Source organism: Sorex fumeus, unplaced genomic scaffold (genome assembly GCF_029834395.1).
Source record: "Sorex fumeus unplaced genomic scaffold, SorFum_2.1 ptg000111l, whole genome shotgun sequence".
Lineage (NCBI taxonomy): Eukaryota > Metazoa > Chordata > Mammalia > Eulipotyphla > Soricidae > Sorex > Sorex fumeus.
In genome coordinates this window covers 10342198-10361076 of record NW_026606168.1, presented here as the reverse complement: position 1 = coordinate 10361076, position 18879 = coordinate 10342198, and the positions used below count along the sequence as shown (strand labels likewise).

Here is an 18879-nt window from a genome sequence, read left to right as displayed (position 1 = left end):
CATGGAAAGTATCATGTTAAGTGAAATGAGTCAGAAAGAGAGGGACCGACATAGAAAAATTGCACTAATTTGTGGAATATAAAGTAACAGAATGGGTGACTAACACCCAAGATTATTAAAGATAAGTACTGGGAGGATTACTCCACAGCTTAGAAGCTGGAATCACATACTGGGGGAAAAGGCAGCTCAGTTAGAGGAGAGATCACCAAGTAAATGGTGCTAGGAGGATCCGCTCGGGATGGGAGACGCATCCTGAAAGCAGACTATAGACCAAACATGAAGGTCACTTAGTACCTCTACTGCAAACAGAAGGGGAGAGAGAGAGAGAGAGAGAGAGAGAGAGAGAGAGAGAGAGAGAGCAAAAGGGAATGCCCGGCCACAAAGGCGGGTGGGGTGGGGGGAGGGGAGATGGGGTGTGGATGGTGAGAGGGATGCTGGGACCATTGGTGGTGGAAAATGGGCACTGGTGGAGGGTTGGGTACTCGACCACTGTATGACTGAAATGCAAGCACGGAAGTTTGTAAGTCTGTAACATGGTGATTCATTAATTTAAAAAAAGAAAAGAAAAATGAAAACATAATTCCACTCAAAACTTCAATGTGAGTTTATATAGCAGAATTATTAATAACAGCCCACCAAAGGAAATAACTCCAATGTTCATCAACTAATGATTAGGCCCACAAAACGTGGTAGAGCCATATAAGGGAGTATTACTCAAAAATAAAAAGAAGTAAATCCATGCTATTATTTTTCCATCTAGTACAGAGAAATAAATGACCAATGCATGCTACAATATGGTTTAAACATAAATATTATGCAAGGTTAAAAACGATTCACAAGGGATCATAGACTAGATTATTCCATTTAATGTCCAGAACAGGAAAACTGCAGAAAGTAGATTAGTAAGGCTGGAGTGACAGTACAGTGGGTAGAATACTTGCCTTGCATGTGGCCACCCCAGGTTCGATTCCTGTGGGTGCCCCAAGGCTAACAGCAATAATCCCTGAGCACAGAGCCAGGAGTAGGCCCCAAGGAAAGCTAGGTAAAGCCCAAAACCAAAACCAAGCTAAAAATGATAGACTAGTGAGTGGTTGACTAGGGTTGGAGAGGACATGGGGTACTGGCAAAGAAGTGTAGGATTCCTTTCTGGGTGATTCAAGTGTTCTCAAACTGATTGTGGTGATAATGTAAAATTCAACATATTAAAACCTACTAAAATGTACCCTTTAAGTGTGTGATTTGTATGGTCTATAGTTTATATTTTAGCAAAGCTGTCACAGGGCTGCAGAGTACAGTACAATGGGTTGGGTACTTGCCTTCCATGTGGATGACCAGTTTCGATCCCTGGCATCCCATATGGTCCCCCAAGCCCACCAGGAGTGATTCCCTGTGCCAAGAGTACTGTCAGTATAGCCCAAAAAACAAAACAAAAAACAGATAAGCCCAAAATCAACAGAACTGTCAGACAAAAACAAACCAAGAAAGGTAAATAATGATTATATTTCATGTAATTCTGAATTTCTTTGAGTTAGTCATTACCAACTAATCTGAACAATGAAATTAAGGTTTGTGATTAATTTAAATACTGTCTTAAAAAATAAATACATGGACCCTGAACTGATCAATGACACCACATGACCCCCTTAAGCACTGCCAGGAGTGACCTCTGAGCACAAAGCCATTAATAGCCCTAACCACTGATGGGTATAGACCCCAAACCCGGCCTCCCCCCAAAATAAATAGTTTACAATAAAGGTGGTAAAAACAGGAATTTAGAATAACATTTATCTAATTTGGCATGGGCAATATCTATACATACTACATGAACAACAAGCACATAAAAGCTTGAGAAATTATAAAATCCTTCAATAATATATCAGCCTCAAAATAAAAATGAAAATGCTAAAATAGGAAAACCTTTGTAGTATCTATGACAAAGTCCTTAACAGAGCTTAGTAATAAATTTTTAAAAGTTAAATACTCTGTGCCAGAGAGATAATACAGGGGTTAAAGCTCTTGCTTTGCATGTGGCTGACTCCAATTTGATCTCAGGCATCACATAATGGAGGGAGGAACGGAGAGAGGGAGGGAGGGAGGGAGGGAGGGAGGGAGGAAGGAAGGAAAGAGAGAAAAAGGAGGAAGGAAGGAAAGAAGGAAGAAGAGAGAGAGGAGGATGGAAGGAAGGAAGGAAGGAAGGGAGGGAGGGAGGGAGGGAGGGAAGGAAGGAAGGAAGGAAGGAAGGAGAGTCCTGCAGGTAGGGCACTTACCTTGCATAGGGCTGTCCTGGGTTTGGTCCCCCAATCATGCCAGGGGTGATCCCTGAGCACAGCTGGGTATGACACAAAATAGAGAGAAAAAGTAGTTTGCTGAGTCCACTTGATAGCTTTTTAAGTGTTTGCTGGGAGTCCCTCCTTGTTCCTTATCTTCCTTTCTTGCCCTTCACTCTGGGAGCTTTCTCCTCTTTTCTTCCTTCGCCACTTTCTGCAACCTTCTGCCTTTGTTGCCTGTTTGGGGATTTCCGTCTCTTCTCACCTCCATCTTCTGGACCCCCAGAGTCAGAATGTGTTTTTCTCACTTACTCAAAAAATGCCAGTACAACTGATCTCATCCCGATTAAAAAAAAAAATAGCACACAAAGCCTCAACCTGTAACAACATGTTAATAATGGCTTATAGAAGGGCTTAATGGCTCCAGGGTGAGACACAACAATCTTCACACAATTTCCTCTAAGGAAACTTTTTTGGATCATTTTTAGCGGATTATTCATAACAAGCAATACAAAATAATTATTTAGGACCTGCCTTTGGGGCAGGCTTGGGTGATGGTGGGAAAATTCAAAATAATGGGGGTGGGTGGGAAGGTGTAATGGTGGTGGGACTGGTGTTGGAATATTGAATGTAATAAGTTACATTCAATATGACAAAATGACAACAAAAAAAATTTTTTTTTTGCTTTTTGTGTCACACCCGGCAATGCACAGGGGTTACTCCTGGCTCTGCACTCAGGAGTTACTCTTGGCGGTGCTCAGGGGATTATATGGGATGCTGGGAATTGAATCTGGGTTGGCCGCGTGCAAGGCAAATGCCCTACCATGCTGTGCTATCACTCCAGTCCCTTGACAACAACTTTTTTTTTTAACATAGGAGTACTGTTATTTATTCAGCCACTGATTAGCTGATTGAATTGGACATGAACTCCACCTTACTTTTTTTTTTTTATAATTTTATTTATTGAATCACCATGAAAGCAGTTACAAAGGTTTCAGGTTTAAGTCTCGGTCATACAATGGAACACCCATCCCTTCACCAGTGCCCATTCTCCACCCCCAAAAACCCCAGTATACCCCCATCCCATACCCTTTCCCTACCTAAGGGGCAGATGATTTCCACATTACTCTCTCTCTCTCTCTCTCTACTTTGATTACATTCAATATTTTGAAACCAGACCAATATTATTTGGGATTTTACCCCAAAACTCAGATCTGCTGAAAAGGCAACAGCAGACAATTTGTTTTCTATTGTTGGTTATGAATAACATATGATGTCACGTGGCTGCAGCAGTGGCTGCACGATTTTGAAATTCCAAAATTTTAACAATTAAGTCTGGAGGGATTTCTGCCCAAACCTGCTGAGTTCCAAGATTTGTTCCTGAGTCTCTTGGATCATGGCCGTTAAGCAGCTTGACCAGGAGCCAGAGAGGCCGTTTGTGAGCAGTGACTCAGGGTCTCGTTGGGATGGGGAGGAAACCCTTGACAACTTTTAAAAAATTAATTTAAAAAATGCCAGGAGCCTCTGCATTCCCTGAAACACAAACTATTCTCATCTTTTAATATTTTTTAGACTTTGGATCACACCAGGTGATGCTCATAGGCCAGTCCTGGCTGTGCACTCAGCAGTTACTCCTGGTGGTGCTCAGGGGGGTGACATGGGATGCTGGGGATCCAGTCCCAGTCAGGTGTGTGCAAGACAAGTACCTCCCGCTCTCCAGCCCCAGCTGTTCTCACCTTACTGCACATCTCCAATCTTGTCTATTATCTAGGCCCAGTTTTTTTTGTTCCCTTCTATTATTATTTTTTTAATTGAATCACCATGAGATAGTTACAAAGCTTTCATGTTTGAGTTTCAATCATACAATGATTGAACACCCATCCCTCCACCAGTGCACATTTCCCACCACCAATGTCCCCAATATCCCTCCTGCCACCCATACTCTCCCTCTCCCCCTGCCCCTATGGGGATTCTGGTGACAATTTCCTTCTTACTCTTTCTCTCTCTACTTTTGGGCATTATGGTTTGCAATACAGATACTGAGCGGTCCTAGGCCCAGTTTCCCCCAACCACCTATGTTCTAGCTCTGCTCAACTCCTGGATTTCCATCAAATGCACAACCGTTAGCCTTTGCTCCCCAGCCTCACTATAGTCACCTGGAATCCAGCATAACCTCCACATTAATTACCAAGTAGCTGGTACAGCCCTGCCTTTCCAGAGTCTGTATGTCAAGAGCAGAAGCCCTGTCTTACTCATCAGCAAGTCCCCCGTCAGCTAAAACTATCAGAAACATGGTTAAGTCACTTACTTAAATCACTTAACTTCCCGTTAGTCGTCGATTTGCTCGAGCGGGCGCCAGTAACGTCTCCATTTGTCCCTGTCGCGTGCTAGTGTAGCCCAATGGCATCTGTTCGATCCAGGAACATGAAGGGCCTCAAACCGATCATTCATGATCTTGACGAAGAAGTCTGACCATCTGGTAGGTGGGCGGCCACGCGGTCTTTTGACATCCCGTGGAATCCAGTTGGTAACAGCTCTAGTCCAACGGTTGTCTTTAAATCTCATTACGTGACCAGCCCATCTGATTTTCGACACCTTGGCAAATGAGACAGCGTCCCTGATCCTTGATCGTCGACGGATGTCAGAACTCCGGATTCGTTCTCTCATTTGAGTGAAACGTGATATTCCAAGCATAGCTCTTTCTATTCTTCTTTGGGAGACCTGAATGGCGTTCTCATCTTGTTTGCGTAGGGCCCAGGTCTCTGAGGCATCTGTTAATGCAGGAAGAACAGTGGAATCAAAGAGATGTGCCCGGAGCCGGAGGTTCTTCGTCCTTTTTTTTTTTTTTTTTTTTTTTTTATTTATTGAATCACCTTGGGAAAGGTTACAAAGCTTTCAGGTTTAGGTCTCAGTCATGCAAATATCAAACACATTTCCCTTTACCAATACTTTTTTTTTTACCATGAAGAACCCCAATAAAACCCCACCCCCCACCCCTCCCAGTCCCTGTGGGGCAGATGAATTCTAGTTAACACTCTATCTGCTTTGATTAGATTCATTGGTTCTTCGTCCTCTTAGCTATTTCTTCGACGTTCTTGAAGGCGTTCCAAGCCGCTCTCTTCCTCCTGCGCAGCTCGGGTGCCAGGTCATTTGTCATGTTGACCTCTCGACCTAGGTACACATAGCTGTTGCATTCGGGAATGGGGCGTCAGGAACGAGGCTGTTTCTCATAAACATTGTCTTCGTAAGATTCAGCTGTAGTCCTACCTTTCCACACTCACGGTCAAAGTCGGCCAGCATTTGGACACTACTTCCACTACCCAGCCGTCGCCACACTCCAGGACGCTTTCTGGACCTGCGTGGCAGCTCCGGCCGAAACCCACGCACGACTGAAGACCCACAGAACAAGATAAGCGGAACTCTCTGAGACCTTGGACTCCAGGCTCGGCGGACCCAGGGACAGAGCTTCTCTGCTTGCTCCCACCACCACAGGTGACAAAGGGATTCTAATCAGGAGCCCCACCCTACCCTGCCCTGTCTGCTTCCATCAACCACCCAGGGATCGAATTGTGCACAGGAGACCCACCCTACCCAGATAAATACCCCACTGGCAGACTTCCACTCTCGACACTACTTCCATGGTTAAGTATAAGGAAATTTTCAAATGAATCCACCTTGTTATTTTCCATTCAGAATGTGATTATTTTTGTGTCACTTTCAAAGTGCTAGACTATAGAAATTCCAGTGTCTTGTTTTCTGATTAAATACCAAAAGTGTAATTATACACCGGGACATGATTTTTTTCACAATTCAGTTTTAAAAAGCATAATTTACAACTCACCAAAACAAAATCAAGATTTTTATCTTGAACTTAGACTCAAGATTATTATTTCTTTTTATTTTGGACCATACTCAGCTGTGCTCACAACTTAATTCTTGGCTCTGCACTCAGAGATCACTCCAAGTGGGGCTCAGGAGACCCTATAGAGTGTCAGGGATCAAACCCAGGTCGGTCATGTGCAAGGCAAACCCTGTATTTGCTGTACTATCTCTCCAGCCCCTTGAATTAAAATTTTCAAACTTTAGCTCTGTGATTTTCTATTATCCCTACATCTTGGAATGGCCCCGTTAGAACCCACACATTCGCCCAGATAAGAGTATATGAAAAACTTTCACTGATGGAAGGAAGGCGACACTTAGATCAGGATTAGAGACTATACTATAGATGTAGCAGGCGATGCCTTGGAAAAAGGATTCTCCAGCCCAGGGCTAAAAACATGCCACAGAGCAGAGGGAACAGAGCCGAGTGCAAATCTCGACTATTAGAAAAAATATATTTACAACTAAAGAACAGCCCCTGTCCTATATGTTTCCTCATAGCTTTAATTTTTTCTTTAAAATTGTTTTAAAAAATAAATTTTTAAGAATTTTTTAAAGACTGAATATGTTGAAACTCCTCGGCTTTTTATTTGCTTTTTGGGTCACACCCAGCGATGCACAGGAATTACCCCTGACGGTGCTCAGGGGACAATATGGGATGCTGGGAATCAAACCTAGGTCAGCCACATAGCAAGGCAAACGCCCTACCCACTGTGCTATTGCTCCAGCCCCGGAAACTCCTCTACCTTTTTTTTTTTTTCTTTCTGGATCACACCTGGCGATGCTCAGGGGTTACTCCTGGCTCTGCACTCAGGAATCACTCCTGGCGGTGCTCAGGGAACCATATGGGATGCTGGAAATCGAACCCAGGTTGGCTGCGTGCAAGGCAAACGCCCTATCCGCTGTGCTATCTCTCCAGCCCCTCCTCTACTTTTAAGTTAATTATCCTAAGGCTTTTCATGTGGTGGTGAGTATGCTACTACTACTTTCAAATGGTCCCAACTTTAGGAAAGTGCTGAAGGAGTGATCAGAATATAGAAAACCCAACAGTCCTCAGCTGGATGGAAAGGGGTGTATCTGAGGATTTCTCTGCAGCTTATCAGAGACCCTATTTATTACTATTTACTAACTGCTTAAGATTTAACTGTTGAATGGAACAAAATCCTTCCTTGGAAGTTTATATTCCAGTGGGCTGGACAGACAGTAGAGGCATTCTGGGTGATGAGTGCTACAAAGGAAAACTCAGCTTCAGGAAACGGTGGAATGCGTGTTGGGCAAGTCTGTCACCCACCACCTTACAGAAAGTCGATCACTGTCACTGTCACTGTCCTCCCATTGTTCATCGATTTGCTCGAACGGGTTCAGGAACGTCTCCATTTTTTTGAGACTTGTTGCTACTGTGTTTGGCATATTGAGTGAGTACGTCACGGGTAGCTTGCCAGGCTTTGCTGTGCAGGCGAGATACTGTTGGTAGCTTGCTGGGCTCCGAGAGGGGCGGAGGAATTGAACCCGGCTCAGCCGGGTTTGCTGCGCGCAAGGCTCCAGAAAGTCTAAAACGGTGATATTCAAGCAGAGACCCGGAAGAGATGAGGAAATGGGTAAAATACATTTTTCCTGGGGAGGGAAGAGTATTCCCAAGGCACAAGTATTTCTTTGAAGAGAAAGGGGTTTGATATGTTCAAAGAATAGCAAGAATGAGCAGAACAGAGAATGGAACAGGTGATATTCTACAAGGTAGCAGAGGGACCAGAATATAGAGATCTTGTAAGCCGGTGTAAAGAATTAGGTGTTTACTAAGCAAGACAGGAAACCTCTGGAGAGTCTGGAGCAAAGCAATAGCACAACGTTACATTTTGAAAGGACCACTCTGGTTACTGCCATGACTGCTGGAAAGGGAGACATTAGGACACTGTGATAATTCAAAGTGAGAGGTACTGAATGGCTTGGAGGAGTCTCATGGGTGAATATGGTTGTCATATATTCTGGAAATAGAACCCACAGGATTATCAGCGCACTTCCCCTTACTTCCATATGTGAGGCTGAAGGTGGGTCAGGTTGAGATATAGTCTAGGGATCAGAAGAATAGTACAGCGGGCAAGGCGCTTGCTTGCACATGAATGACCTGGATTCAATCTTTGACATCCCATATGGTCTTGAGCCCTTTCAGGAAGATCCCTGAGCACAGCCAGGAGTAAGCCCCGAGCACAGCAGGTGTGGCCCCCAAAACGAAAAGATACAGTCAGAACTTGGGCTGAGCAAAAGCTAAGCAGTGGAATTCCCTCCAACCCAGGCTGGACTAGATTTCTTTCTGGGCTCTGTTCCTTGCAGAGTTTCTGACCCTCACAGCGTTTGGGCCTATGACCATCTGGGCCTATGACCTCAGTTCTCCTTGCAGGACCCTCAGTATCTTCCCTCAGGCCCATACCTCAGTTCTGGTTTAGCTCATTCATCAATTCAAGCTCAGCAATCCTGGAGGATGTGTCTGAGTGCGGCATTCTGATTGGCAGGTGAACCAGGTCACCTGGGGAAAGGTGGGACAAACCTGAGGGATCAGCTCAAGACAGTGGTTGGGAGGAGGAATGAGAGCTGAAGCATTTGTTTCTGAAGTTGGAGGTGTGCTAAGGTGAAATTTCATGGTGTCTTTCCTGTTTCCTCTGTGTGTGTGTGTGTGTGTGTGTGTGTGATGGGCTCACACAAATACACTTGCTCCCATGCTTTATGAATGCCTGCAATTTCCGAGGTCAGCAGTGACTCCACCATGCTCAAATTGTAAGAAAGTTTTCAAGGTGATAAGAAATGACAGCAGAAGAAAAGACCTCCTGTGCCAGATTTCCATATTTCTCTTTTTATAACATTTGACATTCATGTTAGTTTTAACAGCTTACTTAAAAGTAAATGCAAGGTTGCAGCACTCTTTACAATAGCCAAAATCTGGGAAAAATCTGAGTGCCCAAGAACAGATGACTGGTTAAAGAAACTTTGGTACATCTACACAATGGAGTACTATGTAGCTGTTAGAAAACATGAAGTCATGAAATTTACATACAAGTGGTACTACATGGAAAGTACCATGTTAAGCGAAATGAGTCAGAAAGAGAGGGATAGACACAGAAAGACTGCATTCATCTGGGGAACATAAAGTAACAAAATAGGAGACTAACACCCAAGAATAGCCAAGATAAGTGCCAGGAGGTTTATTCCATGGCTTGGAGGCCAGTCACACATTCTAGGGGAAAAGGCAGCTCAGATAGAGAAGGGAACACCAAATAAAGGGTATTGGGAGGATCCTCCCAGGATGGGAGAAGCATGCTGAAAGTAGACTAGAGACCGAACATGACTGCCACTCAATGCCTCTTTTGAAAACCACAGCACCCAAAAGGAGAGAGAGAACAAAAGGGAATGCCCTGCCAGAGCAGGGTGGGATGGGGGGGGATGGAGGTGGGAGGGATACTAGGATCTGTGGTGGTGGAAAATGGGCACTGGTGAAGGGATGGGTACTTAATCATTGTATAATTGAAACCCAAGCACAAAAATTTGTAAGTCTACAACTGTACCTCTTGGTTTGTCGCTAATAAAAATTTTTTAAAAATTAAAGTAAATACAAGGGGGTTGGGGTCAGAGAGATAGTACAGTGAGTAGTAGGGTGCTTGCCTTGCACATGGCTGATCTGGGTCAATCCCCAGCAACCCATATGATCTGAGCACCTCCAGGAGTGACCCCTGAGCACTGCCAGGTGTAGCTCAAAAAGAAAAAAAAAAAAGAACAAGAAAAAAGAAAGAAAAGTAACTGCAAGGGCTGCCAGAAAGATCATAATCCTATGAATTCTGAAAGCTTTAACAATTATTGCAACAGAAAATGTTTCTTTCACCATTTCCAATTCTTTCCAAGTTTTATTCAAAAAAGGGGAGGGGGAAAAAAGATGTCCATCAGGAGTAATCATCACAATATTCAATTCGACAGAAATAACAAGGACCCAATTCAGTTTGTAATGTCCTATTTTCCCACTATACAAGTTTTTAAAAAGAAGTCAAAGTTTTCTCAATGTGGAAGCGTAGGACAGCTTTTACTCTGAAATGGTATCCCAGTGAGTTATAAAATCCCTGATTTTGTTCTTCTATTTATCCTTTTCTTTCTGTTCTTTTTCTTTCTTCTCCCGCTCAGCTTTAGCTTCTTCTTCCTCGTGTTTTTTGATCAACTGCTCCACTTCCTTTTGTTTGAGAACTCTGATGACAGTCTTTCCATTCTCTCTCGTCAATGTGGCAATTTCCACTTAAAGTAAATACATACACTTATGTTATAGGCAGACACACTTTGCAAACAAATGATATGAAATCAGACTTCAATCTCTTCACATTACTAAGGCTTTTCCCAGCACTGTTCATGCTTTGTGTTTAATATAATTCACAGATACCTTTATAAGAATAAACAATATGTCTTAGATCTCATAATTTTTTTTTCATTACCCCCCCACCTCCAACCCCTCCCTTTCTGGGCCACACCTGGTGGTGCTCAGGGCTTACTCCTAGCTGTGCCAGGGATCAAACCTTGGTTGGCCACATGGAAGACAAGTACCCTTCAAACTTGCTATACTCTCTCCAGTCCAAGCCTTCAAACTTGCTATACTCTCTCCAGTCTATAACAGTAATAAAACTTCTTTCTTATGGTTTAAGTATTTTTTCAAAACTTAAGTGTGAAAAGCTGCTTTTTTGGCTATGGACAAAAGTAGGAAATTTTCTGTGTAAGAGAAATGGAGCAGTACCTCTTGAAAGTACACAGAAGCAGACAACAGAGGCCATGCTGAAAGTAAATGGCATTTTTCTAAGAACAGTTGGAGCTAAGTTATTTGACACTAAATCAATATTTACCATTTAAAAAATCATTTAAAAATATTGTTTTTATGGCCACATAACAAACTAAATATCTAAAATTAAAAACACTGTCTTAGCATAGAGATCAGGAGATTCAGAAGACAAGCATTGTATGAAAGCTCACAGAAACATTACCTCTGAAATGTACACTATGCATTAAGTAAAAGATGTAACTACATACATATTTCCCTACCATACATAAGCATAGTTATCATCATCGAGTAATAGAAAATTGTTAACTAAAAAAAGAATAACATATCTCAGATTTCTAACTATGACTATCAAGAATATTATGGTTCAAACTGGGGAGAAGCACATCAAGGGGTGCTTGGCTTACTCCTGGAGGTGTTCGGGGAACCAGCATCCAGGTCAGCCACATGCAGGGCAGGGGCCTCATCCGCTGTACCACCTCCTAGCCCTTGGAGTTCTTAAACCCTTCAAGTTCTTAAGCTTGCAATGCATGAACATAGTTTGTCTCTACAACAATGAATCCATGGTTAAGTCACATAACCTCAAACACTTACTATAAGGTTACTATCTCAACAGAATTACAGTAACAAAGACAACTACTTTCCAAAGAACTGAGAGGACATGTATTACCTTTTTCAGCAGACAGTTTACTAACATCCATCGTCTTATTTAGGACTTTGATAGCGAGAGCAAGTGCTGAGTTCAAAGTCATTTCTCCTTCTTTGTAGTCTTGCTTTAACATTGATACAGCTGCCTACAAAACAAAAAGAAGAATCCACAAAGGAAATCATGTATTTGAAAATAAAAAACAAAGTCTGGCTATTTCCTAACTGGCATTTCCCCAATACAAGTGACTGTAATGACAGGGAGGACAGTCATGGATAAGGTTAGAAGACGGTGATGCTGATATTGGAGTCTCCCTGGGGCCTCAGGCCCCCAAGGGTCCCCTGGTAAAATTCAGGTGAGGTCTGAGAACTAAGATGGAATTACATCTTATTCTCACAACCCCTAACTAAAAAACAGGATGTCTCCCATTATCAACTTAGGTAATAAATCCTTTTTTAAAAAAATATGACAAAGATTTAATATCTACAATAATTAAAGAAGTAGTAAAAATCAAACACAGTAATTAAAATAATCACATGAAATTTTGGAGAAAAGTTAACAGACACTTCTCTAAAGAAGACATATAGTTAAGGCACTTGCCTGCTCTCAGACAAGCTTAGTTTGAATCCCCAACACCACATATGATCCCCCAAGCACTGCCTGGAATGATCTCTGAGCACAGAGCCAGAGTAAGCCCCAAGCATAACTGGATATTCACTCCCCTAAAAAAGCCCCCCAAACAAACAAAAAAAAAAAACAACAACAACAAAAAAGAAAAAAAAACAGGGCCAGAGACACAGCTCAACAGACTGGAACAGAGGCTCTGTGTGCAGGAGACCAAGATTCCACCACTGGCAACAGATTTAATACACTCTCTGAGCACCACCAGGAGTGACTGACCTTCTACCACTGAGCCAGGAGTGGTCTCTAGGGCAATAAACCTTAATAATTCCAGCTATTCCTGTGATCTATCACCAACAGAAATCCAGTATGAGACTACAGCACAGGTGCTAAGACACTTGCGCCGCACGCAGATAATCCCAATTGAATCCCAGCACCACATACAGTCCCCCAATCACTGCCAGGAATGACCCCTGAGCACTGAACCAGGGTAGTCTTTGAGCACAACCCAACCCACCCCTCAAAAAAATCAAATATTACATTAAGATTACTGGAGCTGGGCCAGGGAGATGGCTCAAAGGTACAGAGTGCATGTTTCGAACACAGAAATCCTGGGTTCAATCCCAGCAACGTTACAGGTAGAATATCCCCAAAGCACAAGATGTGTACCCCACTTCCCTGCCAAAATCCAAGAAAAAACAAAGATTCTTGCAACTACCCTAAAATATTATTTAGGGCTCATGCAATAGTACAGCGGGTAGGGTGCTTGTCTTGCATGTGGCAAACCCTGGTTGGATCCCTGGCATTCCATATAGTTTTCTGAGTCCACCAGGAATAATCCCCTAAGTGTAGAGCCAGGAGTAAGACCTGGGACCTGGGCAATGCAAGGTGTGGCCAAAAATAAATAATAAATAAATAAATAAATATATATGTTTATGCTCATCAAAAAAAATCACATTACCATTTTGTTAGATTTTACAGCACCCCAAAAATACTCACAGCGCTATTATTTCCAATGCATGTGGCTTTCCATCCCCCGTAATTTCCACTAGGATCACTCTGATAGAGCTGAAAGCCATAGTGCTTATCCCAGCCAATGTAGAGCAAGGAAACACCAAAGGGACGTTTTCCTTTAAGAAAACAAACATCAGTCCAAATCACCATCACTACAGATAATGGAGCTCAGTAAATTCGGCCTAACCTTCTTCTGTGAAGTTAAGCATTCATAAATTGCTTTGTATTCTGGTCATCAGAGATAAGTTCAATCAAAAATTTCACTTTTGTTTCCAGAATTTGGACACAGTCAGGAGAGACAATAAAGACAAAGTGAATTTCATTATTATATAAAAAGCAATTTGTTTCCAGATTTGAAAATGTCACTTTCTCAGTTCAATAGTCTATTAATAAAGCCTATGATAATCTATCCAGTGGAAATAGATTAATATGGCCAATTAGAACATGAAGCTGATACATGTGAAACGTACTGATATGGGGATGGATAGTAAAGCAGGTAGGGCACTTGTTGTACACAGTCAATCAGGCACCCCATATGGTCCCCCAAGCTCTACTAGGAGTGATCTCTGACCAGAGCCAGATGTGACCCCGAAAATTAAATTAAAAATAAAAATAAACTGATAATTTTCAAGCTCTTATTATCTTAAAAATAAATTACCCATAAATTAACATTTAATTTTCTGGAATAAAATACTCCAAAATTCCAGTACCTCCAAACTGTGTATACGCTTGCTTGATATCACACAGTGCTGTAACCAACTGCTCACAAGGAATTGGCTCCTGATACTGTAATAAGTACCTAAGATAAAGAGATTAACATATTCATGGTTTTCTCTCAAACAGACATACCCTCCAATACCTCTGTAAAGAAATCATTGCTATAGGGACATTAATTAATAGTTACTAGTAATTTGGAAAGGGGAGAATGGGAGAGAAGCTTCTCAATCTCCTGAATGGCTAATAGTTAACATTTTACACTTCAAGTACTAATTTTCAATTATTATTTTAATGGCTTTAATCCCTGCTGAGTTTTCCTTAGAAACATCTAAAGTGACATAAATCACCAACTGTGTTATTTATGACCATACCTTTGAGCAATGAGCCTCAGTTCATTAGTCAAAACATTAGCATCAGAAGTTATGCCTGCCACACTGCAAGCCATGTCCCTGGGGGAAAGAAAAACACTGATCTGTAAGCAGGAAGATTTTGCAATTATTAAAAATACCAATTCTTCACTGGCATGGATGCTGTGTGGGGGCACCCATTTGAAGAGGCGTGCCCCTCAGTTCCTGAAACACATGCTGACATGAACCAACGTCAATCCAAAAAAAAATTTTTGTAGCGTACAATGCTGTAGAGCCAGAGAGACAGTGCCGAGGGTAGGGCTTTTGCCTGGCACACAGCCAAACCCTGAGTCCACCAGGAGTGACCCCTGAGAACAGAGCTAGGAGTAAGCCCTGAGCACTACTGGATGTAGCCCAAAAACCAAAACCAAAACCAAACCAAAATGAACAAGCAAAAAACAATGGTATAGCTTATTAAACACTAACAACGTGGGAAAGGAGAAGCAAACCATTTCACAAGAACCTAAATTTTTACAAGTGCCAGGTAGTGCCTTGCATGTGAGACCTGGGGTTGGGTTGCTGGCACTACATTAAAATATAGTAGTCACAAATGCCACTAGAAGCTAACCATGTTTGCGTTGCAGCCTCTATACAGCACACTTCAGACAGAAACTAAAAATAACTAAAACATACTACAAAAAGCTTTCAGTTTTCTTCGGAGGGCTGGAGATATACTCAGGAGCAAAGCACGGAATGTGCTCACCCTGCACATTAAGGCCCAGGTTCACTTCCTACAACACAAGCAAACACAAAGCTGCCTCTATGAAGGAGACTTGAAGCTTGGTGCCACGGGGCCAGGATATGGGTTGGTGGTGAGTACATGCCATGTCTGTCTGAGACCCTGGATTTGAGCCCAGACACACATTATAAACAAATAATCTTGGTGTCATTCAACAAGAACGTGCACCCTTAAGTTCTTCAGTGTGTATATTTTTCATCATCACCCTATGAAAAAGGCACATAGCTAAATAAAATTTCAAGAAGATTAAGCAAAAATGAGCAAGGCTTTGAGAGGAAGACAGAGGCCCCAGGCTTTCATAGCAAGCACTTTCTCTTCCTGATGCCCTATTTGATGGAATGAAGGTGAGGGGCTCATAGGCTAAATTCCCATTCTTGAGCTTCTCCTTTCACCCCGTTCTGAGAGCCATCCTGTTTCCAACAGCCTACACACTCTCTCTCCTTATGATTAAGGACACTCAGTTAAAAGACCCCTAAAACCAGCAATCATGAGCGGTGCGATAATACAGTAGGTAAGGCACTCGCCTTGCATGCAGCCAACCCAGTGTTCGATCCCTGGCATCCCATAAGGTCCTCTGAGCACCAGTGAAAATGATTTCTGAGTGCAGAGCCTGGAGTAACCCCTGAGCATTGCTGGGATTGGCTCCAAAATTCCCCTCCAGAAAAAGAAAAAAAAAAAAGCCTATCACATCCACCATGGAAGGACAAATCTCCAACAAGCAAATCCAGCCCCGCCTTGCTGCAAAGTCCTGAACACTAAGTAGGAAGAACTCATTAGTATACAGGCAAACTGTTCCCAGACCACCAGGAGGGCTTTTGTGGTTAAGAATCATTTCAACAACAAACTTCCTGAGTGTCCGTCCATTCTAAAACTTTGAAGGCCTGCTATGCCAGTGTACTTCATTCATTCTCTCTTCATAATCTGCCCCGTCCACTCTCATAGGCTCTGAGGTTCAGGGAAGTTAAATAATTTGCACAAGATCATTGCACTTCTATGGATAAACCCAGACCAGGACCAGATTTAACCTGAATCTGTGTGACTTACGAAACCTATATCCCAGAGGACTGCCAGGTCTGGCTCCAAAACCAAACAAACCAAAAGTGGGGTAGAGTGATAGGAGAGCGGGAGGGCACTTGTCTTGCACCCAGCTGACCCGGGTTCAATCCCCAGCACCCCAGCATCCCATATGGTCCAGGAGTAATTTCTGATTGCAGAAACAGGAGTAACCCCTGAACATCACCAGGTGTGACACCCCCCCCCAAAAAAACCCAAAATACTCAAACGCAAAAATTTTCAAGATAACTCTTCATTTCTATTCTGTCACATGGAACAGCACTCCCAGAATATACAGATTCCCAATTAGTAAAAAAATGAGATGTTCTTGGAGCTGGAGAGATAGTATAGTGGGCAGGGTGTTTTCATGTAGCCGGCCTGGGTTCTATCCCTGGCACCCCATATAGTCCCCCAAGCACCGCCAGAGGTAATCCCTGAGTTCTGAGCCAAGAGTAAACCCTGAGTATTGCCAGGTATAGCTCAAAAACCAAAAAAGGGGGGAAAAAAGGGAAAAAAAGGAAACGAGATGTTCTAAACTCTCTTCTCAAATATCTCACTTACTCATTGAGTTTGTAAATTTTTTCAGAAAAGAAGACTTCATCGAGAAGTTTGTGGATATTGCGTCTCTCTGCAGCAAGCAAAACACCATCGTTTGCTAAAATTCCCAGACAGGTGCCTGCATGTCCAATAGCTTCCATGGCATATTCAACTTGGTACAAGCGACCTACAAAAACACAAGAATTGAACAAACACATGTCCTCTGTGCTTTCACGCCACTTGGCCAAAAGACAGCAGAATGATGCTGGGGGGCTACAGACAAGAGTGACACTTGCTCACCTTCATTCTTTTGTGGTGCATACAAACCAAGCAACCAAGTACTTCCAAGTTATCAGCAAGTATGAAAAGCATAGATTCCCATTCCCACTTCCATCCCCCCAAAAAGCAAAAAGTTAAACTTCTACTTTACCTTCTGGAGAAAATATAGTGGTCCTGGAATCATATCTTCGAGACTGCAAGAAAGAGCACACAAGGTGATACCTTATCAAATGAAAGTAAACCAATCCCTGTAAGCCATGTTACAAAACAGTTTGGGTCACAAAATTCAGTGCATGGGAAGAAACTGAGTAAGACACCATCCCATCTCTTTGTTTTCCCACTTATTTTCCCTATGCAAGTCTGTAAGCTAAATAAAAGCAATATAATTTACTAGGCAACAGCTTATTAACAAATGCATTAACTTACCATATTGGCTGAACTTTATACAAACACCTGCCAGAAAAAAAAGAAAAGATCATTAGAACATATTCCCTAACTTTCAAGGAAAAAATAAAATCCTCCCACACAGTTAACATTTAGGCACACCTGCTAAGCACACTCGGAGAGATGGTGAAATACCAGCATGGTGAAATACCTTCCTGTACTCAGCAGGTTGGAAGTCTGAAGGCGAGTATATACAATTTATAAATCAGTGTGAAAACGGTCACCAAACGTGGGGTGGGAAGAGATGGAGAAAAAAGTTCACTGGGAGCCTTGAAACAGAAAAGCTCCCGCTGGAGTTACTAAGGCAGGAGAGTTCAACTGGTAAGAAACTGAAGTTCAAAGAATGAATGGGGCCAGAGCGATGGTACTGCGCCTGGCCCGTCACCGACCGACCAGGGTTCAATCCACGGGATCCCACATGTGGCCTCCCCGCCCAGTCCCACCAGAAGTAACCCCAGAGCATCACCGAGTGTGATTCCCCAAAACCAAAATAAGTACAAGAATGAAGAAGTTAGGAGCGCTAACGGGATCGTGCCGAGATTCCAACGCCAGGAGGCTTCGGCTCTCCCAGCTCCTTATTAAGGGGGAGTATCCGGGTGGGCGCGAAATGGTCATCTTCGGGCAACATCTTTACAATTCCGGTAGGCCCATGCTTGGTGGGGAACTCGGTGTGACTGAGTAAGAAAATATGACTCCAGGGCCCGCTCCCCCAGGTCAGACTGGAGAAATGAGCTCGGATCTCCCCAAAAGGGCCCCGTGGGCTCATGCAAAAAAAAAAAAAAAAAAGTGAGTTTTCCCTCGTTTGGCAATTACATCCTTCACCGAACGATTCCGGGAGCGGATCGGACGGGAAGGGACGGAGCGGGGAGGGGCGGGGGTCTCAGGAACTGACTGACTAACATATAAAGAAAGCCGATCTGGCTGGGGTCACCCAAAGCTGGGGAAGCGCGGACAAGTGAGAAGGTGAGGCCGGGGGGGCAGCGACCCCCGCGTGTGCCCCGACCTCTCCGGCCCCGCGGCGCGCGCGGGACGGGCACGGCCCGGGGAGGCTCGCCCGCGTCTCCGGGGGCGCCCCCAGCCCGGCCAGCCGGGGCGCCCCGCTCCGCGACCTCTGTGCCTCCCCCCGGGCCCCCCACCACCCGTCCCCCCGACCCCAGCGCACCGACGCCCGACGGCGGCCGGCGGGGGTCAGTCCCCGCAGCCGGCCCGTCACCCGGAGGCGGGTGCACAGTCATCGTGCTCACACGGCTCCGCGACGGCGTGTGCAGGCCGGGAGCCGCTCGGTCGCGACCCCGGCCCGCGGCCAGAGTCGCCGAGCTCCCGCGGGCCCCCGGGGGTGGGCGGGGCAGAGACTCACCAGGCGGAACACGGCGAAGAGCGGAGATCCACACGGCGCGCCGGACTCGGCAGAGAAAACCCACCGCCCCGGCCTCCGCTGCCAATATGGCTGCCGCGCCTGCGCAGAACCGCCCGAGGGG

General features: G+C 44.0%; 1 protein-coding gene across 1 annotated transcript; it reads right to left on the bottom strand.

Annotated features, from left to right (window-relative positions):
• Positions 1-10023: 10023 nt before the first annotated feature.
• PSMA4 (proteasome 20S subunit alpha 4) lies at positions 10024-18879 on the bottom strand. The gene is made up of 9 exons (XM_056135366.1): positions 18759-18879; positions 17384-17410; positions 17109-17151; positions 16703-16865; positions 14314-14391; positions 13936-14024; positions 13211-13341; positions 11615-11738; positions 10024-10415 (listed from the first exon to the last, which is right to left on the bottom strand). The coding sequence occupies exons 2-9, from the start codon at positions 17384-17386 to the stop codon at positions 10261-10263; spliced, it is 786 nt and encodes a 261-aa protein (XP_055991341.1). The 5' UTR covers positions 17387-17410; positions 18759-18879; the 3' UTR covers positions 10024-10260.